Raw genomic sequence first — 27,943 nt, 5'->3', positions numbered from 1 at the left:
TGGCTTTTTAATGCATGTCCTTCGAAGAAACAAAGCTTGCGTGCTTATTAACAGACGTGTTATTGGAGTGTTTCTTACAGATGAAAAATGCATTCATTCTCTTTCAGAACTTTTATTTCAAAAGTAGTTGGGTACATTGAGGAATCTGTCAGCTATAGATTCAAAAGAGAATCCCAATATTTGAGATGGTTTAGTTGGCCAAAATAGTCAATCATCCATTAACAGACAGTCAGCAAAGTGAATGTGTGATGATGCTCTTGAGTTGAACACTTGTTCATATAACTAATTGTTTTAGAAATGGTTCGTAAGAAAAGATGTAAGGCTTTTTATTAATTTTTTTGATGTAAACTTTGAGATACATGTCAGCAAAAAGGAAATATTCAAGCACAATCTAGTTCTAATGGAAAGCTGTCCCTCAATTGAAGACTGTGTATTGTATTTTTAGCACAGTCCAAATAAATGCAGCAGCAGCATTTCCCAAACTTTTTTTTGTCTGAAAAACAGAAGTCATGGTAAAAATAAAAAGTAGTAACTATTGGGAAATAATCATGGATTTCTCATGGAGTCAAATAGTATCAAGAACCATCAGTGATAGTCACAAGCAGAACGCAGCTTGTGTCCCAAACAAGATGTGAACAGAACACCTAATGACACTGTGTTTATCATACGCCCCACCACTTATGCAGCATTGTCAACTTGATTTTGTTGATCTTCCCTCTTGGCATACAGTTTCCAGACATACAGAAGCTTGTGTAGACTCCCAGGATTCAGCTAGTCAAAAGTGCTATTAGAGTCCCAGTAAAGCATGTCCTCTTCAGATTTCTTGACTCATTTCTGGCTTCCAGTTTAAAGTTAGTAATCATCCTCGTCGTCCGAGTCCATCACCCTCCGTCTGTTGAACTGAAAAAACGAGAACATTAATTATATCAGACTGACCAGCAGGTGAAAATGACTTAAACATATTTGATAATTCAGTAACTTACTTTCACTGTTGTCTTCTTCTCGGTTTGCTGGCTGACCTTTTCTAGAATCTCGATCAAGCCCGATTCTGAAATCTGAAAATGAGAAACTCTATCATTAAGCAGCTGCAAGGTGAAAATGTGCAATATTGAAAACCTAAATGCTACAAGCATCAGAGGTAATTTTCTTACCTTTCCTGCTAATTTTCCAAAGCGAGCCATCTGAATGAGATAATTTTCAACTGCATTAGCCTTCTCTGGCTTCACCAAAGCAAGGTTGCTCACTGAAGGAAAAAAAACACCACAGTGTTCTCATTTGATTGGAATAAATTAATATATATCAAAACTTTTTATTACACAAAAATTGCAATGAAATACTGGATTGTTATTTTAAGTAAGTAACAAGTCGTACAATTCCTGAAACATGACATAGTGAAATCACTTAAGATTTGTCACAAACATTGTTATTTACATCTACACCATTAATGCTGGCATGCTGGTATTGACATGGCTAGATATGATTGTAATTCTACTGCTGAGAAGAGCAGCTTTCACAGTGTGTCATACAGATTTTTCCACAACTGTCTTTCACTCTGTTTCACTGTGAAAGAATAACGTATCAAAAACAATAGAATAAATACTTGGGGCATCTATTTGTTCAACAAAAACATGATTACTTTCCAAAGGAAACCTCTTAAGAGTACAACAATACATCTGAGCGCACACTTACATCTGGCGCGGGCAGACTGGTCGAGGACTTGAGCCAGTATAGAATTCCTCATGTCCGTTTCTCTGTAAATATAAAACAAATAACATGATCACTTCACTACTACAATTACTGTTTGGAATACAAAAGTTTTATTGAACTTTCAAGCCACCAGAACAGTGACCTAATGCTCCTGCTACACTTACAGACATAACATTATGTTTCATTGTTTCTTTCATTTTCATATAGACTAGACTTATGTAGCACTTTGTTTGCGAAATAGTTTGGTGTAACTCAGATTTTTTGATTACATTCTAGCAAAAAGTAGAACAGCATATATAGCACAGAATGTTCTTCAAGATGATTAGTGTGTATAAAATATATCTTTTTTAATGTAAACCTTTAATTGTATTATTAATCACTTTGTTTGTTTGCTTTTAAATTGAACATGTTTTAACAAATCTTACCTTTGTTTGGCCTCCTCTCCTTGCTGATTATTTGAAGCATTCTGAAAGAATATAACACATTTAAGACATTTAAGTTGGATATTTGTATTCAGCTTAATGGACGATGTAAACTTAATTTAGAAAAGCAACTGTATACCAAACACAATTCCTTCGAGTTTGTGAATACCCTAACAAAGCAGTTTTAGGTCCAAATGAGTTTCTCTACAAGTAACTTGATGGAAACTCAATTTGATTATTCAACAAAACCACATTTTCATGAACATATTTAAACCCTGACAAGACTTTGAATACAATGATTCATTGGCAATAATATGATATTTGTGAACTGAGATGTGCAGTGCGTTGGACACTTCAGATTCTGAAGTTGAATCAAGCCAAATTTATTTCTAATGTGTGTGAACTGGCCACTGTGTTACACAAACATAGATACATCTATTATTTTAAAAAGATTACATTGGAATAAAGCACTTAAAAAAAAAACAAAGGTGTGTAAGGTGAAACTATATTTGTAGCCTCGAGAGTGCTGATGTCTTGTAGCATGGCTGTCACCATCTACTGCAGTGTTAATTGATCTGCATCGACAGCTTCTGTACTTCAGTCAAACCAATTGATCGGTCGTGCTTTACTAAACATCATATGACATATTGAGCAGTATTGTTTTCCAGAGCTATAAAATAATGTTTTGAAGTTAGCTTGAGCCTGACAGCTCTTTCGAAGGATTCAGGGTTTAACTTGACATGTAAGCTAGAGATATTGCTTTCATACGTCTCGTCAGCGCAGACAATATAAGGAATTGCTTCCCCCAATCTGATAGTGGTCAGTCCTCTGTCTACTTTAATAAGACTGATCTTTCTGAAACTCTTTGTTCTGTTTTTTCCAGCTAGCTTTGTCGTCAGAGGGGTGTGCGCTGTCAAGCTAGCAGTGAGATTGTGTTTTCTACTCTGATTTATCTCTCGGAAGGTCTTAACAATTATTTAACAGTGTATGGCTTTCACAAGTAAAACATGTACATCCCCTGAGTGTCTGACAAATCAGTTGAGTTGTGGTGACCAGTTTAGCTACACCAGCGTTAGCTAGCAGCACACTGGAGAGGACAGAATCTCCTTATAAGGCGGGCACAAACACGTTTACAGCCCGTGTTTTGACTTACCCCATGCTTTGCCTGCAGCTCCGCCATTCGTTGCTGCCTTATGGCATCTAACTCGTCGTCGGCCATGATTTACAATAGTTTTGTAGACTTAGGAGATTCTGAAGAGAAGCGGTGGTCAAATACAATGCACCCTAAACTCCCATCAGAGGCAAGGCCCTAGCTCAGGAGGTGTAATCAAAAGCCAAACAACTGAGGCAGAACAGGGGAAAGCAATCGAACACGGAGCAAGGATCACCTGTAGCCAATAGACATTGAACAATGAAGTTGCTAGTGTGGCCGAGATATATGCATTTTTGGTATTTTAACTTATTATAAATTTTGAGACAGTTTACTTCAATATTTCGACAAAAGAAAAACAGGTTTTTAAATATGCTGTTGGTAGGGATGGTGTACATTTAAACTTTTTTTTTTTTTTTTTATGCTGGGTTTGGAGAAAAGGTCATAATACCCATCAGTATTCATTGGTAAGTGGAGTAATTTGAGACTATTGCGAAATCTCAACGTTTTCCAATGCTTTTGTATCAAGCAATGTTATTATTTCCCTCGTTCCCCTTATGATGGACCAATCTTAGCTAATCTCCAATCCTCTGTCTTGATTAGTTAAGGGGCGGCCCCTTCTACGTCCTCCGATTGGTTATGAGTCTGGCACCATCATGACTGCACCAAGCGGCATCCTCCAGTCTCAAAATATGAAGCCCATGCGGAAGTGTTATAAACTGCAATTCATCGAGAATCCGCTTGAGGCTGGCTGCAGAAACACAGGAAACCACATTCACACCAATTCAAAAAGACAATCTTTACAGCATTAATAAACATGTTTACAGCCTGGTTCAAAAAACGTCTTGGCTCTACGTAGCTAATTTCTCTATCGGCACACACTGTACGAGGGAGGGGGTGAATTATTTTCTAATGCAACGGTTCAGAAGATATTAAGATTACGATTTTTTGCCCAAATAAGGACAGGACCGACTTGACTCCCAGACAGGAAGACATAGCTGTTGGCTAGGAGGCTCAAACTCCGCCTCTTTACGTCACACTGCCTGGTTGAGTTCCGCTTTTCCAATGCTACTGCCGTCGATTGGCTTCAAAACAGCGTCCAGGAACAGATGGGTGACATTGCGGATACTACGTCCATCATTTATACAGTCTATGGTTGGGGGGCTAAGAGGAAATCTGGTTGGGAGGGATAGTGTTGACATTCGAAGTCCCTGTCTCTGAACAGATGTTCACTCTGTGACTACCAACAGCAGCTTTAAGGTAAGGTAATTGTCTTACAAGTCAAAGGTAATCTGCTCACGGGAATGTTTTTTTCTTTTCTTTTGGTGAACTAAGGTTATGTAATAGATTTTCTGGTGTTTACACAAAAATTCAGTACATTTTATGTTGTATGAAATACACAACTAGTATCAGTATTATGGTTTACAATGCTCGTTTGCGAAAAGAAAAACTCAATTGACAATAAACACCTTATTTATTAGGTTAATGTTTAATAGGCTTACATAAACTGATTAAAACATTAAAAAGTAAAAATAGTTCCAAATGAATAAATGTGGCATTTCAACTGCAACGTGGATAAGTCTCAGTAGAGCTGCCTCTGCGGTGTTGGGTAATAGATAGAAGTATCTTCAGCACCGAGCCTGATCTCTAGCTCCCTCTGTATGTACTGTAGGAGAAGCGACTCAGCAGCAGAGGGACATGGTACTTTGAACCAGGGTCAATAATTGTGAAAACAATCTGAAACCAAGCAAAATCAAGGTGATCAACAGGTATCTCAAGTTTTAATATGTATAATGATCTGATGTGTTTTAATGATCTTGACAAGAATATGATCATCACAAAGACGAAAAGCAGTTGAATGCCTGTTAATGTGAATTTCCTCACCTCCACATATGGGTAAAAGCTGGTCTCTCCCATACTCTGCCAGTACTGAGCAGTCTCAAAATGCATTTTATACACACCAGGTGTGAACATTTGTTTAGTTATGAGTCCTGGGCAACGGCCATCATCATTAGTGGTTCTGTTGAGGCAAAATATGACTGAATTTGAGATTGTACAGCATAATCAATTTTTAGGATATTGCTGTGACTATAATTTATGACTATTGGTGCTACATTTCACATGACAGTTGTCATCTGGATTTTACCCAGCAGTTATCAAACTCCAGGCATTAGTGGATGGGTCTTGTCGATAGAGATTGAGCACCATGTTTGATCCTGGGACACCCATGGCAGTATTCAGCACATGGGTGGTCAGAGGACTGGGTGGGCCTGCCATTCCTGTAATCTACAGGGAAAAAAAATTAGACGTATAAAAGGAGGTGAGAGGAAGTATGACAAGGATTATGTTATTTTAAAGCTATTGCATGATTCAAAAGAATTCCCACATCTTCTATTGATCATGTAAAAAAAAATGCATCCTCTCAAACTGTTGAGTTGAGTAGATCTGATAATCTACAGCATCTGTTTTTGCAAATTAATATTAATTAACTTTTGATGGAAAGTTAAAAGAGAGTCTTCCAATGCAAACAGGAGAAAAAGGAATATAAAACGAAGCTTGTATGAGCAACCTTTATCTGAGAAAGCAGTATGGTAATACTGCCTTAAAACATAATTGATAATAATGTTTTTAATGGATTTTGGATTATATTATTTTGGAAAAATATACATTAATAAAAATTGTGCAATGTGTATGCTTCAATTTTTCTCCTATTTTTATATCGTATTTTATCCTTTATGTACAATCCAGAAGTCCAAAACTGTGTAACTGGACATGTTGTCGCCACTGTAGGTACACTGTAAGCACACTGTAAGTACAAGGTTTCAATATTAATAGTTTACTGTTACCTAGAAGGGAAAAGAAACCCTGAAATTTTATAAACATATCCATACTTGAGCAATAATCAAACATTTTAAAGAGACTGTAATGTTGACAGTCCATGTGGTTCCCTCTCCCACTTGTACAAAACATCTCTTCCGGCTGAGTTTGCATGGTTTCTATGAACTACTCTCTATAGTGCTACATATCTTAAAGTCACTTCAATTTAGCTTGTAAATCAAATCATATATCCATTTTTAAGATTAATGCTTACCTTATTTTCAGGCAAAATATGACCCTTGAGTTGCAGCAGCCTGTTCGCACTCATGAGCTCTGATAAATGAATCCAGACTGGGTCAGCAGCTTTAACCAAAAAATGATATTTTACACAGATGTATAAAATGGAATCAGATATTTTGTCACATTGTAGTCATGCAGTTCTACCGACTATCTGTCCAGTCTGGCATTCAGCACACATGTGCTTATCTCTTTGTCAACAGAACACTGGTTGTGCAAGAGCTTCTTTAGTCACACTTTGAACTCAGTGGAAACAGATGATCACATCAGACTGCTCAGAGGCAGATTAAGAAAAAATGAATAAAAAGTGAGCATTTCATTTTATCTTCTTTTCTTTTTTTAACTTCCTGACAAACATGTATTTAACTGCTGGGTTGAAACCTAAACACACAGTCAACAACTTCTTGTTTGAGTTTCCAACTTAAGTTACACAAAGGCTATTTACTGCTATCATCCCAAGACAGCCTCTGTGTAAAACTTAAAAGCGTTGTCAGAAAGGCATCAACAGTGATACACCTTGACCATTTTATTTAGCAGATGCCTTTTTGAGTAGCAGGGCTACCTTAACTTTTTTTTCACGTTTCACTAACTGACCATATCCCTCTGAAGCAGGTTGAATCTCTCTAAGATTACTGTTCACCACGCTTATAAATATGCAAATTGCTATATTTGAAAGAAAAAGAGTTAATTAAGGCTGTGATGCATACATAAAGGGGATACATGACCATTCCCCAGAACTTGCTATCATAACCCATCGCCTGTATTCACAGTTTAAAATATATATTTTTTCTCATTTTATGCCCAAGTATTTTTTTGTTAGGAATAAATAGAACCACGAGTAAATATCAGTAAAAGGACCCTTAGTGTCTCATTTTTGAACACTAAACCTACATCTTTCCAACTCATTTTTCTTAAAAGCAGGACAATATGTCTTTACAGCAAACAGCTGTTGGTGGAGATGCCTCATGTAAAACTTGAAAATTGGTGGAAGTAGTAGGTCAGATATACACCATGTACTGTTATAGAGAATGTTGTCAAATATTTTCATCTCTTTTCTTTGGATAGTATCAGTATTGGGTATCTATTATCAAGATACTTTTGGGGCATTTTGCATTTATTATATAGTAATCTATCTATCTATCTATCTATCTATCTATCTATCTATCTATCTATCTATCTATCTATCTATCTATCTATCTATCTATCTATCTATCTATCATCTATCTATCTATCTATCTATCTATCTATCTATCTATCTATCTATCTATCTATCATACTTACTGTATATGGTTACAATTATTGTACTGTTGACGCACTTTACTACTCCAGTTTTGAAACAGTAGTGTCCTTGTACTTTCATCACTGTCACAATAACAGAATTTGTCGAACACCTCACATTATTAACACCATTTCCCTCATAAGTTAATTTCTCTTTCACTTGTCTCCTCTGCATCTGTTTCAGAATAAAAACACACTCTCATGTACTGTATTTATACTCAATATGAAAATACTTTTACTACTGTGACAATGAGTATTTCCACTTGGCTCATCTTAAGTATGCAAACAAAAACATGTAACACCTTAGGAATTATAATTATACATTGTTGTTAAAAAAAAGAACAAAAACATGATAAATCCTAAAGCAAAAGTCCAATCAGACAGCTGAACAATTACAGAAAAGTTTACAGTAATACACAATATAACACACTGACCTGGGAGTCTGCATGTCTTAAAGTGCCAAATACATGGTGGAAGAGCATTTCTAACATTCCTCTTATACATTAAAGCAGATGAAACACCTTTGTTTCTGCTACAACATCATTTCTAGAACATTCCTTTCAGAATCTGTGAGACTTTTGATCAGAAAACAACATTTTTTTCTCCTGAATGATAATGATCAGTGGAATTATTAAAGGATCCCTTTGATTCACTTTGATTGCTACATTTTGATATAATTTAAAATATCATAGTTCAGCATGAAAAAAAAACCCCTTCTTCAGTGATTAGGCTGAGAATTTATAGATGAATTTGCCTTGACGGGTCTGAATACTTTCACATTTGCTGAGAGATTTCCATTTCTACAGTACGTGCACACACTATTCTTCATACTAAAAAATTACATTACTCTTGAAATAAGTTGGCACCTGGTTTTAATCAAGATTTCGCATGATGACTTTCTTGTACAGAAGTATACTTATTTAAAAAAAAGATTTATTTTTAATTTTTTTAATGTTTCTGTTTTTGGAGATGCTGCCCAAACAGTGCAGTTCCTCTTGTACGCCACCATGATGATACATTATTTCTGTGTGTACAGTCCAACATTTTGCTTTCTGTTCAGAAGATTTTAATGAGAGCAAGCTACACTGGTAAGCTGCTTACATAACGCTCCAATCAGAAAGTCTATTGTCTCGTTTGGATTAATATTGCAATATCTGGATTATTACTGGAATATTGGTGCTGCTTGAAACCCTGCTCACACGGAGAAAAAGAAAGCGCCTGATTAGGCAGGATTATGGAAAGTTTAATTCACCACCATGCCTCCAGGTAATCTTTATAATTACTCTCTGGATAAGATCAGTCTCTCTCTGTCACTCACCCTCAGCCCGACAAAGTAAATTCCACTAAATTGTGTGCACGTATAAGTCACCAGTCAGTGTTGTTCCTCGAAAGTATGTTCACAGAAACAGAGCAGCGGAGATACAATGAATGCATTGTGTTGTCTGAAATGTGCACCCGGTTGAAGGGGAGATGATCCTCTGATATGAATGTTGGTTTTGTGGTTGTTTGTTCTCTTCCTCCATGTTTGGCACTTTATCCACGTCTTCTACGTTCTCTAGTTTTTGTGCTTCATATTTCCTCCTCAGGGTCAGAGCTGTGGTTGCTCATCTATGACAGACAGGACAGACAATGAGAGACAGGACAGAGGAAGAAAAACAAGGAGACGATTCATTAAAGTGCAAAGTCAGAGTGACTTGGTAAAATGAAATGCATGAGTATAGATTGATTCCACAGCTGAGGAGACGCAGTAGTTGTTACATATGCGCTCTCTTTTCAAGATGGGAACATCTGATTATCTTGTCTGTGTTATTCTAAAACTAGAGCTGTTTTTCTTCTTGTGATAGGCTAATGTGATTAAAATTCAAAGCTTGAAATGTATCTTTAATTTTTCAGATCTAAGGCAAGCTTGAAGGCTGATTTTTTCTCATGGATTACTGGTATGAATTATATGGTATTGTATACTTTCATATAAATTTGGTCCACCAGGACTGGATCAAACTTATATGACAGTTACAGTTTACACTAAAGGTCATGTCAGACCGAAACTGAAATAATTTCAAAATTTACCAGAATGTGGGGTAGTTTCTCAAGAAGTACTACAGTATTGGTCAGGACTGATAAATAGCTAAAGCGAACCTTCATATACAATGGGGAGTTGTAGGTGAAGATGAGGTGCTGTGACCTGCCATATGTCTTATTTTTTGGCATTGTGTACTTTGGTATTCATAGGCCACCAAAGAAAATAGTATGTTTGTGTTGAATTATAACAAAGTAAATAAGAAAAATCAAAAATCAAAAAAAGAAAGGATCACAATGTATGACCATTAAGATTATAATTTCAGGTGTGTTTACCGTGTGGTGGTCATCATCATGGTCCCTCAAGTCGGGGCTCTCCCTGTGGATTCGATGGCGAGAGCTGGGTGGGGAGAGGGAGGAGAGGGAATGCTCGGGGCTGCTTGCAGACAGAGCGTACGGTGAGCCGGCTGGACTTTCCTCTCTCAGGGGGGAACCTGCAACACAGCGGTAACATGGGGGTCAGTGACAAAGGCTAATGGTGATCTTGAGTCGGGTTTTCATTAAGCTAGGGACCTGAAGAAAAAAACAACACATATATATAGTAGGGCAAATAAAACATTTCCCACTAACTTTGCCGTAGATGACAGGCAGAAAACAAGAGTAGGAGTGACAGGATGAAGGACAGATAAGGAGACGGTGTGAGGGAGGATATAGAGGGAGAGGAGCGCGATAGTGAGGGACAGTGGAATGAAGCAGAGCTGGAGCTAAATTAATGTGAAGATGAGGGCTATCAATCGACTCAAGGTTATTCAAAGTAGATACAACACACACACACACACTTTCCTTTAGGTGGGCCCCTTCATCAGCTAAACTGCACATGACTAAACAGATTCGAACTTTATTTTTAATACTATATTTATTTGTTTAATAAAGACCATATTATTAGGTTTGTGGTGAAAGTAGTGTCTCGAGTTTTACAGTAACATTTTAGTGTGTAGTAGTGATTTGGGATATGTTGCCCTGAGGTAAATAGACTGCACTAAATGACTGGTCTGAACTTTGTTACAGTTTACGATCAGTTTAAATAAGACTGCAGTAAAACCTGTCGCCTCAGGAAGGATAGTAATTCTTGTTCAGTTTACTCTCTGTTCTGTGGGTCCAGCACAGTGCCGGTATTGTCTTCAAATGTCCACAAGGGGGCAGCAGCAACCCATCCCTTCATTGCACACCACTCTGCTTTTAGACTCGGCCCATGTTTTTTTGTCCATTTTTTTAAGCTTAATCAGTCAGTTACTTCAACAACACTGTTTGTTCAGCATGTTCTATAATTTCCTCCTAACCCAGCCATAAATCAAAAGGCCTGCTCTCCAGTTCTGCCTCGATTCAACTTTTTGAAAGCGTCCTGGCTGGAGGGAAATAACTGATTTGTCAGGAGTAATAAGAGTGACTCCACCGGTGCAATGAAGTTTCACTCCCCCCTCTGTGTCCCTGTGGCACAGTTCCTGAATCATTTCGATCAGGGTTGTGAGTGATGAAGCTAATCAGGCAGAAATCTTTAAGAGGCATATTCCTGGGGTCTCCCATCAAATGTTTTTGATGTTTGTATAGATTATCCATCACTGGATCGCACACAGACCTGCCTCCAGTGTCTTTGAGAATGAGTGTCTCACCTTTGTGGTCATTCTTCTGTGTGTCCATCCTGTCCAGACTGTCGAGCAGCCCATCGATCTGTGTCTTTATCAGAGTCAGCTCCTTTTTAATCACCTGCAACTCCTCCATGCCTACTGCGGGGACAGAGCGGAGAACAAGAGGACATATTAGACTACCTGAAAATGTCAATAGGGAGAGTTTTAAAGTCATAGCTAAGGGAAATGTGCTTATTTCTTGCAGAGAGCTAGAGAAAAAGATTGATACCACTGTCATATGCCATGAATCTAAGGGCTTTAAATCTGACTCTTCATTTTTGCAATGTAACCAGTGGTAAGTTTAGCAACAAGACAAAAGACTGGAGACAAATAGAAACAGTGTATCTGACACAATCCAAATGAAAAAAAAATCAACCAGACAGCACCACTTTGTCAACAGGGGGCACCAAAATCAACATGAACCAAAAGTTCATCACAGGAGCTTTAAATTAACATCATAATTTGAAGTCAAAGATGTAATGCTCCAAGCTTTGAACCTTTTTAGCACTGGATTTTAATTACAGAGAGGCAGGTGATGTAAGTCCACAGGCTTTCATATAACCTTTCAATTTTTGACTTGGACCTTTGAGGGAACTCACACTTGGCCGTGGATGAACCGGTGGAGTGAGCTCTGGAGCTTTTGGAGTGGGTTCTGTCTCGACTGCGTCTATGTCCGGTGGAGTGGGAGGACGAACGGGATCGCTTGGCCAGACTGGGTCCCAAAGAGAGAGGAGACAGGGAGGCTGGCACACGCTGGTAGTCATACATCCTGGAAATACAGTAGATACATTTTTAAAATAACATAACTTTTAAACTCTTTGTGCAGTAATTCTTCCTTGAAATGCAAAAAAAATAAAAATGAATAAAAAGATGTTTCTCCGAAATCACGAGGAAAGGTAGCAACATCATTTCAAATATTGTTGAAAACTTAAAATACATGAGAAAATGATACTGTTGCAGATAGTCTGGGCTGCCTACAGCTTGTGGTCTCTGTAAAGATTAATTAAAAACAACATGTTTGCCATTTAAAGATTGTGTTTATATCATGTTTACTGCTTTTATTGAGCCAACATTTTACATGTATGACATTTCGCTGGAATAGAATTGAATTTCACTGATATTGGCAGTAACAATGTTAATATTCAAAGAAAGCCCTTGCTCAAACAAGCTGCTATACAAGCGGTTAAAAAAGATATAAAGGAAGAGCAAGTTGGAAAGCAACTGTTCAAACATCTCCTAGATAAATATGGATATTTATATTCTGTGCTTCTTTGTCTTTTATCTCTTTTTCTCACTCGCACACACTGGCATAGTTCCTCCCTGTGGACAGCTCCATGTCTCTATCTGTCACTGAATGTAATTGGTTCTGTCAAGGCCAATCAATAGCTCCCTGCCGGGCTCGTAGTGCTGCTGACAGTGGGTGTATCACAGTCAAACTCTATACTGCTTACAGAAAACACACTGTAGTTGTGCATGTGGGCTGGTTTTAGTTCAAACTGAGGTGATGCTGTGATGAAAGCAGAGGGCATTTGACCTCAACAATCAGTGAGGCCAATGACCAAGTAAATTACAGCTACATGACCAACCAATCACATGTGAGAGAAGCTGTAGGAAGCACAGAAACTAGTTAAGGCTGCCTCGAAGGGGTTGACAGTTCAGATAATCACTCAAAAGACCCTGAGATGACTTGCATTTTATGAGATGACACTGTGTTTTTGTTTTGTGTATTTTTTTTAGCTGTGTCAGAGTACAATTCAAGATAAATGGTAGTAAGGCTGTAAAAATGTTTCTGTAAAAAAATTTGTGTACTCCATACTGAGTTTCATTTTTTATTTTTTATTTTGTGAGTGATTCATGTTTCAGCATTAGTAGAATGTCCTTAAAATAGAAAATAACAAACGCATAATAATAAATCTGAAGGTTGTAGAAAAGTTTCCAACGTGAAACCCACCAAAATCCCTGCACTACTGACTATTGATGTCAATTAAAGAATATATTCTTTAGATATAAAGGGAACATCGCCCAAAGTAAACTGAAACAAAGAAAAAAAGAACACAGGCAAATTAAGGCCTCAAAACTCTGCTACAGAAATCAGTGACATGACAGAGACTAAGTCCATAATATTATACAGTCTATGGAAATAATGTGCATCTGTTTGTCTGGCAGCCTGTACTTGCTTGCGTACACACATGTGGGGCTTTTATAAAATGATCACATGTATGTTGGCACGTGCATAGTACCACACACACACGCACACACACGCACACAGACACACACAGACACACACAGACACACAGACACACACACACACACACACACACACACACACTCACTTCTTTTCAGTTCCTTTAGCTTACATTAGACCAGGCATGTATGCTGTAAATCAAGACAGGTAAGGTTTTAAGTGCTATAGTGAAGGCGAGTCTTCAGGTGATTTTTTAAAGCAGTCAAACGATTCAGCTGTTCTTATATGCAATAAGAGACTATCCCAAAGTCTAGCAGCTGCAGAGAAAGCCCTATCTCTGAAAAGTTTTAGTGTGCATGTGGGATGGTTAATAGCCCTTAATCAGATGATCTGAAGGGCCTGGCTGTACTGTAAGGGGATAAGAGTTCTGTAATATAGCTGGGAGCGAGGCCAGGAAGGGCTTTTAACACAGACAGAAGAATTTAGTAAGGGATTCTATAATGAATGGGGAGCCAAAGTGGGGATGCTCATATGGGTGTGATGTGTTCCCTTTTTTTGTATCTGCATAGCAGTCTGGTTGCGGCATTTTGGAAAAGTTGTAATAATTGTATGGAGGCCTAGCAGACACCACATTACAGAGAAGTGCAGCAGTCCAGCCTAGTATTTCTAGGTCATGTGCAATATAAATGTCCTGATTTGAGAAATTAATCTGATTTCAAAGAAGCTGGATTTGATGACTGTACTGATTTGTTTATCAAATTTCAGGCTGTTATCCAATATGATTTCAAGGGGTTTTGCACAGGGTATTTTGTGATTGGATGATTGATTGAGAGACAGGGCAAAGGTGCTGTAGGAGTTTGGTGGGGAAACAGTATGATATTAGTTCTGCTTTCATTTAGGAGTAATACTTTATATGGACTCCTCACACACACCAATAAAAGGGAACACATCACACCAATTTTAGCCTCCCTTAACTGGTTGCCTGTGGGTTTTATAATTGGTTTTAAGATTTTAACTCTCACTTTTAAAGCAAAAAATGGACTGCCCCCTGAGTACCTAAGTGAATGCCTTAAAATGTATGTCCCCAACTGCTGCCTGATCCTCTAGCAAGTCCCTCTTGGAACTCCCAAGGGCGAAGAAAAAAACCAGAGGCGACCTGGCCTTTGCAGTCAGGGCCCCGTCATTCTGGAATGACCTGCCGGAGGAGATCAGGCAAGCCACATCCTTGTCCTCTTTTAAATCTCTTTTAAAAACACACTTTTTTAAATGTGCTTTTATTTCTTAACTCATCACTGACTTTTTAATTTCTGCATGATTTTTATTATTGTCATTTTAGCTCTCCTTACCTTTGTCATGTGCTTTTGTGTTTTTGTTTTCACTCACTATGTCTTGCACTCTGTGAAGCACTTTGTAAACATGTTTTTAAAAGGTGCTATATTAATAAAATGTTTTATTAATTATTATTATTATTATTATTATTATTATTATTATTATTATTATTATTATTATTATATGCTTTCACCTATCCAGATTAACACTTGATTTGTCTGTGTAAAATGATGAGTTTCCCAGCTACTGTTATCAGATGTTAGCTGTGTGATGGTTCTGACTGACACATGACAATAAAAGCATCATGCAGGCAAAGTATGTTGCCTAAAAGTCTCATTTCTAGTTTACAAATGTTAAACTTATCCTGATTGTTTCCATATTTGAAACATGGTTGCTTATGAAAGTGGAGACTTCTTAACCTATACTACTTTTAAGGGAATTGAATGCTGTGCTCTTTAAAGACCTGCAGAAAGAATAATCCTGATTATTCTGATCAAATGGTCAGATCAGAGGACTTTATGATGCAATATGATTTGTGTTACTTTCGTAATGACAATCCATCATAACTGGATCCAGACACAATCTGGGTATACCTGGTTCAGCGACAGTCTGGTCAGTCCTGCAAAGCTATGGAAGTAAAAAGCTCTTCTGCTGTTTATCATGAGCCAGAAACAGGGGGACAAGCTGTCAGCTTCAAGGACATGGAGTTGGACAGAAATGTAGATTAACTGATTGAGCTGTTAGCTAGTCAGTCAGATGTAGCTCAGCTTCCTGGAAAGTATTTTCTCAGTTGTTTTTCCATTCTGGTTTATTCGGTGAAGTCTATTTTTGATAATGAAACCTGCACAGTCTGTATCCTTAGCCCCACACTCAGAGACACACACGTGTTACATGAGGATAAAGTACATGAGGCTACCACGAGTGTGAGATTAGACGTTTTGAGTGTTGTCCATGTGAGGAGACACAGACACCAAAGGCTCCTGGGAGTTGCAGGGGCAGATATACAATGTGTTGTTACACAGGCTTTGAAGTGTCATCTCAGAGAATGGAAGCTCAGACAATGAGGGAGCGTAGACGAGTGAGGATTACAGAAAAGTGTGTGAGTGGATGTGAGAGGGAGTGTTTGTCTCTGTGGATTAGAGCCCACACAGAACGCAGCTTTGTCAGCTCAGGCTGTTATCTGTGTGCTGGAAGACACTTTTCTTTTGCGTTTGCACAAGAGGACAGTTGGAAAAAAAAGTCATTTCTCTCCTTCCCACATATCGATGTGCACGAATAACAAACACAAAAACACACACACACACACACACACACACACACACACACACACACACACACACACTATCCCCACGCACTCACATCCAGAGGCAGACACATGCAGGCACACACATAAATATGCACAAGTACACTGCTATTCCCCCACACAAACACACGCAAAGCTGTCAGCAGTGCTAGCCACCAGCACAGGGAATAATCATGCACTGTGTTAAAAACAAATTGAAAATCAGTGGTGAGTGTTCCCCCCTGAGCAAACAGAAAAATGCAGAGCAAGGAAAACCACAGCAAAAACAGAAGAAAAGAAAGAAAGAAAGAAAAGATGACAGTTAATACTGGGAGCAACAGAGCATCGATATGTGCAAGAAAGGCAATGAAATTAGGTGTTTTTTCTGTGTGTGTGTGTGTGTGTGTGTGTGCGCGTACTGTGACTGCATTCTCTTATTCAGATGTGCTGAGTGGGGTGTTTATGAGTGGGGCCTGGGGGATGTATGAAGGTCCCTGCACAGTTTCAGTGGAGGACCAGTAATACAGAGCCACAGTCTAACCATCTACTTCATCTACATAACCGCTGCAAGAACTGTACACATGCACAGGAGTGTGATCTGCAGGGACACGGAAAAGGTAAACACACAAAACAAACCCACTGCCCATGATAAGTGCCAAAAAATTGAATGTATTTTAAAGGTGCATTTTTTTTTAAACTATATTATCTTCTTATCACGTTTATTTTAGAGACTGTTTTGCTAATTACTTACCAAACCAAACTAATTCCCCCTTTAAAAAATAAAGTCCTTAAAAAAAAAAAGAAGAAAAAACCATTTAGGCAAAAGTACCTTTGAGAATAGATGTAATCTGTGTGTGAGATCTGACCAACTCGAACCAAGTACAGGGGACAAAAAACAAAATGTCGACATGCTTAAGTCTTCATCAGGTTTACTCAGTTTTTAGACTTTGTTGGTTGATTCAAAATTCAAAATGGTTTGAGAAGATAAAAAACATCAGCAACACTCAGGTAATTGGACTCCTGCTAAAAAGATAGTTTATCAAGTTAGCATATCGGTCCATTCCCATCATTTTGTCTCTCATGAAGCACTCAGTATGTAACTGTTCATCTTAATAATAAACTTCCAGCATGCTTTTCACTGTCTGGTAAGATTTAAAGCAACAATATTCATGTAGTTGTCTAATGATATTCTCAAAATAGGTAGAGGATAGTGTAAACCTAAAAGATAAAGAAATCCCGGACTAATCAGGCAGGAACTCAAACTTCTACATTACCAGACAGTGTAGTTCCAAAACACGCTGAATCTGCTGTACTTCAATCTCCTCTCTCTAAAATCACCATTTTATTCTTCTTGAATTCATGTTTGTCAAATGTAAGCATTTTAAAACCAATCTTAACCACTTTTACAAATATTCAAATTTGAATTTGTGTCCTATGACTAAGCAAGGAAGCGATTCAGTCTTTTTTTTTTTAAAAGGAGTGAAAATCTGTCTTTGTGTTTACCATCTTTGCAGAGCACTACTTGTGTGTCATCTGACCTAGACACAACGCCACTGCTCTGCTACTATCAGCACTGAAAACCCACAATCTTTTGAAATGTAGTGTTGTCATAGTCAGTGGGCGCATCTTAAAATGCAATGGATTCACTCGATGTGGTGGACATACTGTTTAGTCAGCTCATAGTCTACATCAGAGCATTCAGTCTGTGCATTATAAACAATGTTGACATGCATCCCTGTGAGCATAAACCTACAACAGATGACAACAGAATGTATCGATACAGGATTCCTTCACCTTCTGATATCGTCCCATCACACATCCCTAGGTCCAACGTATGATGATATGTTATATGATATGATTACTGACAAGTCACTAAGCTACTTTGCCATGAGAAACAGGCTTCACATACAGACACACAACAGCTTCAAGGGCAGCAGTCGCTGAGGCTAGGCTTTTACAAATGCTGAAGTGACTTGAATTGTTATTCTGGCCTTATTCCTGTCTATTATTCTGGTTTTATAAACAGTGGATTCATCTAATTCAGAGCTGGTATCACTCTCACTCTCAGGTAAAAAATCAGGCTGCTCCACTTAGCACTCCCCCTGAAGATCTGGAGACTTCTGTTGTGATGACTAAATATTCAGCATTTTCCTGTTGCAGCTGTTTTTTTTGTGTTTGACCTTTTTTCATGTTGCATCGAGTATGTTTTACTTGACACAAATATTTTGGGAGGACTGGTCCTTCTGCCACCCTACCCTGATGGAAAATGAACAAGTGTAAACAAAGTTATGACTAGCTCTTTAAAAAATTTGGAAACCTTTAATGGCAGCAACCAGCACAGGGTCACATGTCATCACCAACACTGACCTGTCTCTAAAATACAATATCTGCAATAGTACATATATTGTGTACATATTCGATTTTTTTTGCAATTGTATGTCTGTGTGGGTGTGATGTGTGTGATGTGTGTGTGTGGGGGTGTGATATGTGTGTGTGTGTGTGTGGGGGTGTGATATGTGTGTGTGTGTGTGTGTGTGTGTGTGTGTGTGTGTGTGTGTGTGTGTGTGTGTGTGTGTGTGTGTGTGTGGCTGTTGAGCAGTAGCAGGCAACATTGTAAGCAACGACAGGCTGAGTGACAGCTTTGTGGCAGACAGTGATGGGTTGCAAAGACTTTTGGAGACCGCAAGGATGAAGAATCCACTTTAACCCTCTTCCTTTAGCCTCCTGTGACATAAAGACAAGCAGTAATGTATGAGAGCTGCCATGCCAAGCTTTCTGACAGTACCTGTCATAGTAGTCCTCGTGGTAGCTGTCATAGTCCAGATCCAACTCAGAACTACAGAAAGAAAGACAGAGGAGGTGGTCAGGAAAGTAGCTGTCAAAAATGCAGTCTCACTTAACAAAGAGTAAGCTAAGTTTGTAAGTCAGTGTGCAAATGTGTATGGGTTTCATCAGAGTTATACACTACAATAACCTCATCTGGAAAGAATGAAGCATTACGATCTACAGTCAGCTAGACAAATGCATGGATTTGTTCTGCTGCAGCATCCAAGGTGGAAAATCCATAGAAAATGTCATTGCTCCAACTGTACCCCTCACTGAACAACTCCGTGTGTGAGCTTTGCGGAGCAGCTTAGTGTGTGTGTGTGTGTGTGTGTGTGTGTGTGTGTGTTTGAGAGTTAACGTCGGGAGAGAGATGTGACAGCAGTGAACTTATGCGCTGGTGGCTGGTGTGTGTACCTGCAGAAAAGGCCAGAAGAAGTGGAGGGGAGAAAAGTGACACTAAGCCAGAGTGAGATCACATTTCTTGTGTGTCAGACCTCAGCAGTCCTCTCTAATCCTCACATAGAGTTGCTAATAATCCCTTCATGTTGCTCACCCTTCTTCTGTCTCCCTTTGTCACTCTGGCTGACTCATCCCCTCTGTCTATCATAGTCGCTCTTTCATGAATCTCAAATGATTTTACTTTGTATATACTGACCTTGGGGTTACTTCTGTCACTAAATACAAAATTATAAATAATACTTTTCTTACATTGGAGACCTTACCTGTTTAAAAATAATGTACATAGCCTTCACAATGTCATCCATTGGTTTGTGAACCCACATTTTAAGGCCATTTTTGTCAAATGTACCCTTGGGATATCAACATGTTGTTTGTTATAGAACTAGACGTGACTATATTTGGAAGATATGGGTTGATATTTTTGGCTGTATAAAACATGGACGCAGTCTCAGTGATGTCACCCACTGGTTTCTCATGGCTAGTTATGAAGCCAATTTCGATGGCATGATGAAGATGCTGACTCAAACTAACACAGGTAAAGGGGTGGAGCTAAGGCTGGCCTTGAGTTGCCTTGTAAACTGCTATAATGCGCCTGGCTGTCAGTTTGAACCTGGTTGTTAAATTTTGCTGTAAAAATTGTATTTTATCATCAGTGTTACTGGGATGTTTCGGCTTTTGGAGTCTCACGTGGACACATGAGGATTTGCATTTTTTGCACCGCATAGGCTTCATTTCTCTGGTTACCGCTGGGTAGAAATCATAGACTGTATAAAATATGGACGTAGTATCCGTGACGTCACCCATCTGTTTCTGAAGCGCTGTTTTGAGGCCAATAGTCTACGGCAGCCATAGTGCTACTGTCGAGCGATTGTGACGTAAAGAGGCGGGCTTTGAGCCTCCTAGCCAACTAGCTAGCTACAGTGTTCCCGCCTGTCAATCAAGTCAGCTGTGCCTCTCATTGGAAGACTCATAATCTTAAAATGTTTGAAACTCCCCCCTACAGTGTGTGCCGATTGAGAAATGAGCTATCCAGACTACACTCGTCTTTTGTACCAGGCTGTAAACATGATTATTGCTGCAGTAAAGATCAGCTTTTTTGAATTGGTGTTTATGTGGTTTCCAATAATTCCGGAGCCAGCCTCAGGCGGATCCTCATTGAACTGCAGTTTTTAGCACTTCTGCATCGGACTCATATTTTTAGACCGGAGGTTGCCGCTTGGTAGAAATAAATGACTGTCTCTACCCTGGTTAACAGGGAGCTGCTAAGGTGACTTGTCAATTACAGATTGAACAAACCCTTAAGTTTAACTTTCTTTTTTTGATTTATTGTACTCTAAATGGAGGCATGATTACATGAGCGATAATGCTTTATTGAAGAAAAAACTTAAAACTATGATCGAGAGTGTTGATCGAACTGACTCAAGTACTCTTTTTGCACACAGTGAAGTCTCCCCCTGTTGACCATATGACAGATCACAAGTTGACAGCACTTCGGTCTTGCCTTTACTTTTGAACAAGAAGCCACAAGCAAGCCGTTTCAAAAGTGACAGTCCTTAGATCCATTGTTGATAAAAAAATATATATATAATTTTAGCTAGTGGCGTGTCTTAACAGCCCGTGATGTGCAGATGTAGAATGAACCTCGTGACACTGGCCAGCTTGGATAGTAATTCGATTTATTACAATCGAACAACATCAGCATCAGTAACAAGCTTCGCGACTGCTTGGAGGACGACCGAGCCAGATGAAGTTGCCTCTCTTCTATCTCTACGTTCAGACTTAAATACTCTGAAGGTGCACTCAGATTAGAATGAGGGTGTCCTCAAAACATGCACATATATGGACTCTTCAATACGAGTTTAACGTTAGCTGCTATTTGACACCATTTATGAAAACCTTGAAATGACAGCAGTCAAGTGACCATTGGTCAAAGATGCCAACTGTCACAGTCAATCATATTTTTTGTCTAGGTCAAAGGGGATCTTTTTTAGGCCCTCCCTAGAGACTTCTAAAGCCATACTGTAACTCATTCTTGTGGGCCCCTGAAATTATTTTAAACAACACAGACTAGCAACATATACTTAATCTTATGTGGTTGAATATCAGATACTTCACTAGTATACAAAATATGACAAAAACATACAGAACGAAGTAGATTGCGGATAGAATGACTTGTCACCAAATATTTGAAGTTAATACACAGCCTTTGAATTGAAATCCTTTTTTTTTAAGTTTAAAGAACATGTAATTGAGGCACCGATTTAGTTCAGAGGAATAAATGTCAGAGCCTCACACAGAGGCTTCAGTCCCTTCCCTGAGCTCGACTACCTTCATTCCCTTACTGCATGTCATCCCCCACCCTCTCCTCCCAACGGTTCCAGTGTCTCTTAAGCCTTCCTGTCAATTAAAACATAAATGGACAAAAAATTGTCATTCAAAAAATTTGTTTTTTCAAAACACTTAATTATTGAAAAGTGGCATATGCAGCTTTTGCCATCTGCTTAGTTGATACTGAGGGAGGTGACGATCCTTCTTGTTGTAGTCGTGAAACTTATCTTAAAGTAAAGAGGTTTTTGCACTTATGTCAGAATAAACATTAAGGGACTACAGTCGAAGCTCATGTAGGTATAAACAATGAACATGCAGGGTTAGGTGAATTGAAATCAACTGAACCTCTGTGGATCTTCGGATTTATTTTGGAGTGGACTACATTCACATCGACTCCAGTGTTACTCTCACTGACCCTGTCTCTGTCTCAGACCAGCTGGTTTCCAAAGATCGGAGAAAGGAAAACACGAAATAATTCATGAGAACTGCTCGTGTCTGAGCTGGACTCCTGCCTAAAATGGAAAACATAATTTCATTCCTATTTAAAGACTGCTGTGTGTTATCCTGTGGAAAATAGAGGAAATATAAGTGTTGTTTCAGCTCATTCTGAAACCAGTTGTAACATGTTGACTCACTGGCGATACAATAACAAGCAGAACAGTTCATTCTCTTTTTTAGCTGGGAGGCATTTAAGGAGACACTTGAGGCAGAAGGACAGAGGACAAAAGAAATATAAATGTCCTCAGCTGAGCAGCTTTTTGTTCTGTGAGTGAATTTAACCCGAAGAAAGACAGAAATTACAGTTATTCTCACAAATCCTCACTGTGAGGGAACAAAGCTGTTGTTAACTCAATTTCTGCATCTTCATAGGCTTCATAATTTTTCTCGTTTGATGAATCACTTCTTTCACTTTTTGTAAGCTGTCATAATAACCTCTCTTGGTTTATCTGCTGTTGTTTGCACATTTAGCTTCACATTTTTTCATACCTTATTATATTAAATGTTACATCAGCCTTTATCTATATCATTAAACTGTCTTGAAAGAAAAAAAACGTTCTTTACTTTTATAAGTCTTACTTTTACTATGTAAATATGTGAGTAATTTTGTATAGTATAGTATTCTACATCTTTAAGATATATAGCTACATACTGAAAACCAAAAGCTAATGTGTTCTCAACAAATTACATTATGCACAGTTTCAAGGTTGAGATAGATGATTAAGTAGTCAAAATACAATTATATTCACAGTGTTTAGCATATTATTGTTCACCAGGTGAATGCTGAATGTTAAATACTTGATCATTTGGATTAAAATCATGGTCAGGTCAGTAAAATGTCAAAAGTGTACAGGATGATATGACACAAACGTGATTTAAAGACAATAAACGTGACAGGTAAGCACGGCCCATTTAGACCCTGATTACTGCTGAACTGAGCAGCCAAGTGCCCTGGTCACCATGTGTGTGGTTGTGTGTGTGTGTGTGTGTGTGTGTGTGTGTGTGTGTGTGTGTGTGTGTGTGAGAGAGAGAGAGAGAGAGAGAGAGAGAGAGAGAGAGAGAGAGAGATGGACAGCAGGGTCACTAAAGGCTAATTAATTTCTTTTCATAATTTCTCAAGTGCCAAAGCAATCCATTAGACACAGTCGGCCATAAATCATCTCAGCCTCAGTGTGCCTGCCTGTGTGTGTGAGTGTGTTACAGTGTTTGCATGTGTATAAGAGAGAATGAGTATGTGTGTACATTAAACAAAGAGGAGTTGTTGTTTCTCGTGAAGAGAGCAACTCATAGGTTTCCTCCAACATGCTAACTCACCCTCCTCTAAAGGCAGAAAACCACCAGTTCAGTCACAGCAGCTGAATCAGTCAGATAACCTCAAAGGTGTGTATATGCACGCTTGTGTGTGTGTGTGTGTGTGTGTGTGTGTGTGTGTGTGTGTGTGTGTGTGTGTGTGTGTGTGTGTGTGTGAGATGAATTATTAGAGATTCAATTGGCTCAGAGGGTTGACAGATGCAATTTAAATCTGGTTGACGATGAATCAAAGTGACATTTTTGGTTGGATTCATGCTTTCTTGATAGTGGTGACAACTCGGGTGATAAATAATCACTGCTTTGGTCTTTTTGTACTGTGCTTCTTTCCCAACAATTCAAAACACGGTGATCTGTTCTTTGCAAGGTTAGCACACTGTGAAATGAACAGTTCATACAGTTTGCACAAATAATTGTCCAATCAAGGTTAGGATTCACTTTTACAGAGATGGTACACAGCTCTAGAAAGTAGTTAATAGTGAAGTAGTTTGTTTATGAGACATAACACTGCTGATCAGGTTTACTCAACATAATTTTTACAGAGTATAACATGGACTGAGTTTGGCAGTACATCTTGAAAGCAGCACCAATGTTTGGGCTCAACCTCATCAAGTTGAAGTATTTTGTAGCTAAAACATGTTCAATACATTTTAGAACCTTTTCACATTTTACTATTTTTGAAGATGAACATTGTGTTTTGAAGTGCATACTGTTCCACTGCTGCTGCCCATTAGGTAGTGATGAATGAATGATTTAAACATACTCAGATTCCTGTAGTTATACTATCTGTGAAGCAATCCTCAAGCATTAATGAAATGGGATAATGATTACATTTAATCTGTCATGCATTGTGAAAAGATTTGTAAAGCATGCTTGTCACAGGAGAAGAGGAAATTAGTTACACTTACTTAATTTTAACATCTATGAGGAGTGATGATCTTTGCGCCAGAATAACTGAAGAAGCAGACAGGCTTCATGACTGTCTTGTATGCTTTTTAGAATATAGATTTAAGATAAAACTGACTGCAGTTTTAGGTAAAAATGAGGATTATTAGATTATTGCAAACGGTCGGGTTAAATCACACAGAAGTGATTTTAAATGTCTTTCTTTTATGTTGATGAAACTGTTTGAAACAATCTCCACAAATCTAGCAGCTCCCTCAATAAACCTTGCCATATTAACCAGCCTTAGTGAACAAGTTTGGAAACTAAACAACTCAGGGATGTAGATATCAGATAGAAAATGGTATCATCAGCATAGACATGTTCTTTGAAATTATTTACAAAAAGACAAACAATTCATTCCAGCCATGAACAGCACGAGCCTTAGAAAACCTTTGACAAACATCAGGAGTCCAGATCATCTCCGTCATACACTGATGACGTAAGGGACTCCTCTTCTTCATTCACAGTCCTGCTCACCCTGAACCCTCCCCCAGAACAACCCCTACATTATCCTGCATCAGACATGACAACTTACCAGAGAAATCAATTATTTTACCCCAATTAATGATTTGGAATTTCTTTTTTTAAAGATTATGTTTCTGACGTTAAAATCTGTAACTTTCACAGTTTGAGTCACATCCATAGTAACAGATAAAACAGTCGTGTTCTTAAAATGAGCTCATGCATCTGTTATTTTTTACATTAATCTAAACATTTACCCCAATGATGATGTAAAACAAGGTGAATAGGACGAGATGAATCAGTGCTGAACCCGACTGAGTTTTCCTGCCACGTCACAGTCGTTGACATTTTCTGTCCCATTACTCAGCCCTTAAACAGCACCGTATCGCATACTGTGTTCTGTGAAGTGTTTACTTCAAGTTTCATCTTCCGTTTCGTAGGATTCTTTGCCAACAGTTTTTGTGTGGTAAAACTCTCCTTCCTTTTCTCCACTGTTTTCCTCACCCTTCTTGGTTTTCCCAACGTAAACAAGCTAATGTCAGTTTTACCAGACATCTTTTTGTGCATCGATAAGATTACAGTAAGTCCTCCAGAGTCTGTGATTAAAGCTGTATCCCTAGCAGTGATTCCTCAAAGCAATGATCACTTTTTGAGAAACAGCAGACTACTGCTATTAAACGTTGCTATGATGACCAAACAGAATCAAGAACACAACTGTTTAATAATGCCTGACAGAAAAAACTCTTGGACCAGTTACAAAAATCATCTTCTGTCTTTCCTTTTTCAGATACCCAACAGTATAGAGGCGTAGTGTTTCTAAGAGAGCCATTTCAGAAGGTTAGCTGATGTAACAGATTTAATCATGTCTCATGTTATGGATACGCCTGAATCTTTTACTTGTTATATACTCCTCTCAGTTCCCCCGAATGTATTTGTGGTCTACAGAAAAACAAAACAAACATAAAGTCAGACTGGAAACTACACAACTTCAGAAATAATGCATGCCATAAACAAAATCCGCAAGAATCAACTTCAGACCCTACAGACTCCCCCTCTCTTTAGCTGTTTGCCTGCCCCTAAAACTAGTCTGGATTTCTTTCACATGTATTACCAAATTTACTCAATCACGCTTTCTCCTGTTAAGAATTAAAGCTTGGATGAGACATGTCCCCGCCTTTAAAGTGCTGAGAAATTAATCCCTTCTTTTGTGTCTTCATGCTTAAATTACTGTAATTCTCTGTATGCCTGCCTCTGCCAAGAAGCGGCAGCTTGCCTTCGGCTGGTTCAAAACACTGCAGCTCATCTTTTAACAAAGAGAAAGCACAGGGAGCAAATTACTCCAATATTGGCCTCTCTCCATTATCTACCAGCAGAGTTTAGGATTAAATATAAAACTCTGGTAATTACCTATCAAGTCGTACTGCAGGAAGAAGTGGCTGAGAACATTTCTGGATTCTTTGGGCTAGTGTCCAAGTACATATAGTAACATAAGGGATAGCATTTGCTTTTTTATGCGTGTAATGTTAAATAGTTTATCTCAGCATCATGCAGTCCAGTAGACTTTGTTTTGAAGTACATCTCAAGGCTCATTTCTGAAAATATTCTTCCACTTTTTCACAATGGTGGTCTGGTGAATCTGTTTTTTATTATCATTCCTGCATTAAATTCAATGTTTTCTTTTCCTTTAACTGCCTGAACTTCAGCCAACAGGATATGAAGTTCAGTTTAAGTTCAAGAAGGAAGACTATTGCACTCTAATTCAATCATTCAGTCCTCATCCATTCATATCACTCTCCCTTTCGATCTTCTCCTGCTTCCCTAGTCACCTAATCATCTACATTTAAATTAGAGGCCATATGTGCAAGTAAATTATAATCTATTAAAATGGTTAGAAGGTCTCTTTTATAGCCAACAGTGACTCACAGAGCCTCATAACTTTGGTGTTGGAAAATATGAGTCAAGAGAGGTTTGTTAACTGCATATGTTAATTTTATATGTTAAAGTGAAGTGCAATTATACATGATGTAAGCCCATCTGATGAAACTAAAGGACAGACTATTTGACTGGAAAGCTAAAACACCCCAGACAGACCAGTTCTCACTTAATACGGAGTCATGAAGTGTTTTTGCAATAACATTATAAAAGGTGAGCACAAAGTCACAGCGAAATCAAACCCTATAACACTACTATATTTAACCAGAGCATGTTTTCATGCCCTAAAAACATCAACACACACATTCTAGCCAATCAGAAGAGACCAGAAAAATGACAACTATTGAATCATCAAATGCCACAAATGTTCAATTGGATTTTTGAGAGCCATAGGTATCATGGCTCTTGTCAATTACGGAAAGAGTAAATAGCGAGATGTTGTTTGTTGTTGTAGAGCAACACAGTCAGCAGATTGAGGGAGGTCAGGGTGGATCAATAGGTCAATGAAACATCAGACCCTGACAGGAGGAGACCACTGCAGGATTCCTGTTTCTTCATTATAGTTAATGATGGTAAATGACATTACCATGTGAGGGTCCCTTAATATAAACATGTTAGCCTTTTCAAAATAACACATGATATGTTTGCGTTGTTTCAATGTCTGGAACAGAGACTGTATAAATAATGGACATATTATCCATGACGTCATCCATCTGTTCCTGAGCGCTGTTTTGAAGCCAATCGTCGGCGGCAGCCATATTGGTAATGCGGATATCAACCAAACTTAGTGTGACGTAAAGAGGCAGAGTTTGAGCCTCCTATCCAACAGCTATGTGTTCCCGTCTGTCAGTCAAGTTAGTCGTGTCCTTATTTGGGCAAAAACTTGTAATGTTAATATCTTCTGAACCGCCTTGTTAGAAAAAAATTCATCCCGCGTACAGTGTGTGCCGATCGAGAAATTAGCTACGTAGATCCAAGCCGTTTTTTGAACCAGGCTGTAAACATGTTTATTAATGC

At 38.5% G+C, this 27,943-nt stretch overlaps 3 protein-coding genes across 4 annotated transcripts in view; all 3 read right to left on the bottom strand.

The window, feature by feature from the left end:
- Positions 1-96: 96 nt before the first annotated feature.
- pdcd5 (programmed cell death 5) lies at positions 97-3,530 on the bottom strand. The gene is made up of 6 exons (XM_034680837.1): positions 3,283-3,530; positions 2,133-2,173; positions 1,690-1,751; positions 1,152-1,243; positions 984-1,055; positions 97-900 (listed from the first exon to the last, which is right to left on the bottom strand). The coding sequence occupies exons 1-6, from the start codon at positions 3,346-3,348 to the stop codon at positions 853-855; spliced, it is 381 nt and encodes a 126-aa protein (XP_034536728.1). The 5' UTR covers positions 3,349-3,530; the 3' UTR covers positions 97-852.
- Positions 3,531-4,734: 1,204 nt separating this feature from the next.
- Positions 4,735-6,572, bottom strand: LOC117810973 (5-hydroxyisourate hydrolase-like). Its single transcript, XM_034680988.1, has 4 exons — positions 6,371-6,572; positions 5,426-5,565; positions 5,164-5,299; positions 4,735-5,016 (listed from the first exon to the last, which is right to left on the bottom strand). Exons 1-4 carry the CDS (start codon positions 6,422-6,424, stop codon positions 4,927-4,929), a joined length of 420 nt encoding a protein of 139 aa, XP_034536879.1. The 5' UTR covers positions 6,425-6,572; the 3' UTR covers positions 4,735-4,926.
- A 1,306-nt stretch (positions 6,573-7,878) lies between these two features.
- Positions 7,879-27,943, bottom strand: part of si:dkey-234i14.2 (heterogeneous nuclear ribonucleoprotein C) — a 58,983-nt gene continuing 38,918 nt past the window's right edge. The window contains exons 3-7 of one of the 2 annotated variants that reach the window (XM_034680986.1): positions 18,954-19,004; positions 11,972-12,141; positions 11,358-11,471; positions 10,024-10,181; positions 7,879-9,279 (exon numbers count right to left, since the gene is read on the bottom strand). In XM_034680986.1, the coding sequence (XP_034536877.1) occupies positions 9,241-9,279; positions 10,024-10,181; positions 11,358-11,471; positions 11,972-12,141; positions 18,954-19,004 (532 nt within the window). In that variant the 3' untranslated portion in view covers positions 7,879-9,240. The remainder of the gene's footprint in view (positions 9,280-10,023; positions 10,182-11,357; positions 11,472-11,971; positions 12,142-18,953; positions 19,005-27,943) is intronic. The other variant, XM_034680987.1, reaches the window with a different exon arrangement.

This window comes from Notolabrus celidotus, chromosome 3, assembly GCF_009762535.1.
Source record: "Notolabrus celidotus isolate fNotCel1 chromosome 3, fNotCel1.pri, whole genome shotgun sequence".
NCBI lineage: Eukaryota > Metazoa > Chordata > Actinopteri > Labriformes > Labridae > Notolabrus > Notolabrus celidotus.
The sequence above is the reverse complement of the archived record's forward strand: the minus strand, read 5'-3'. Positions and strand labels throughout refer to the sequence as shown.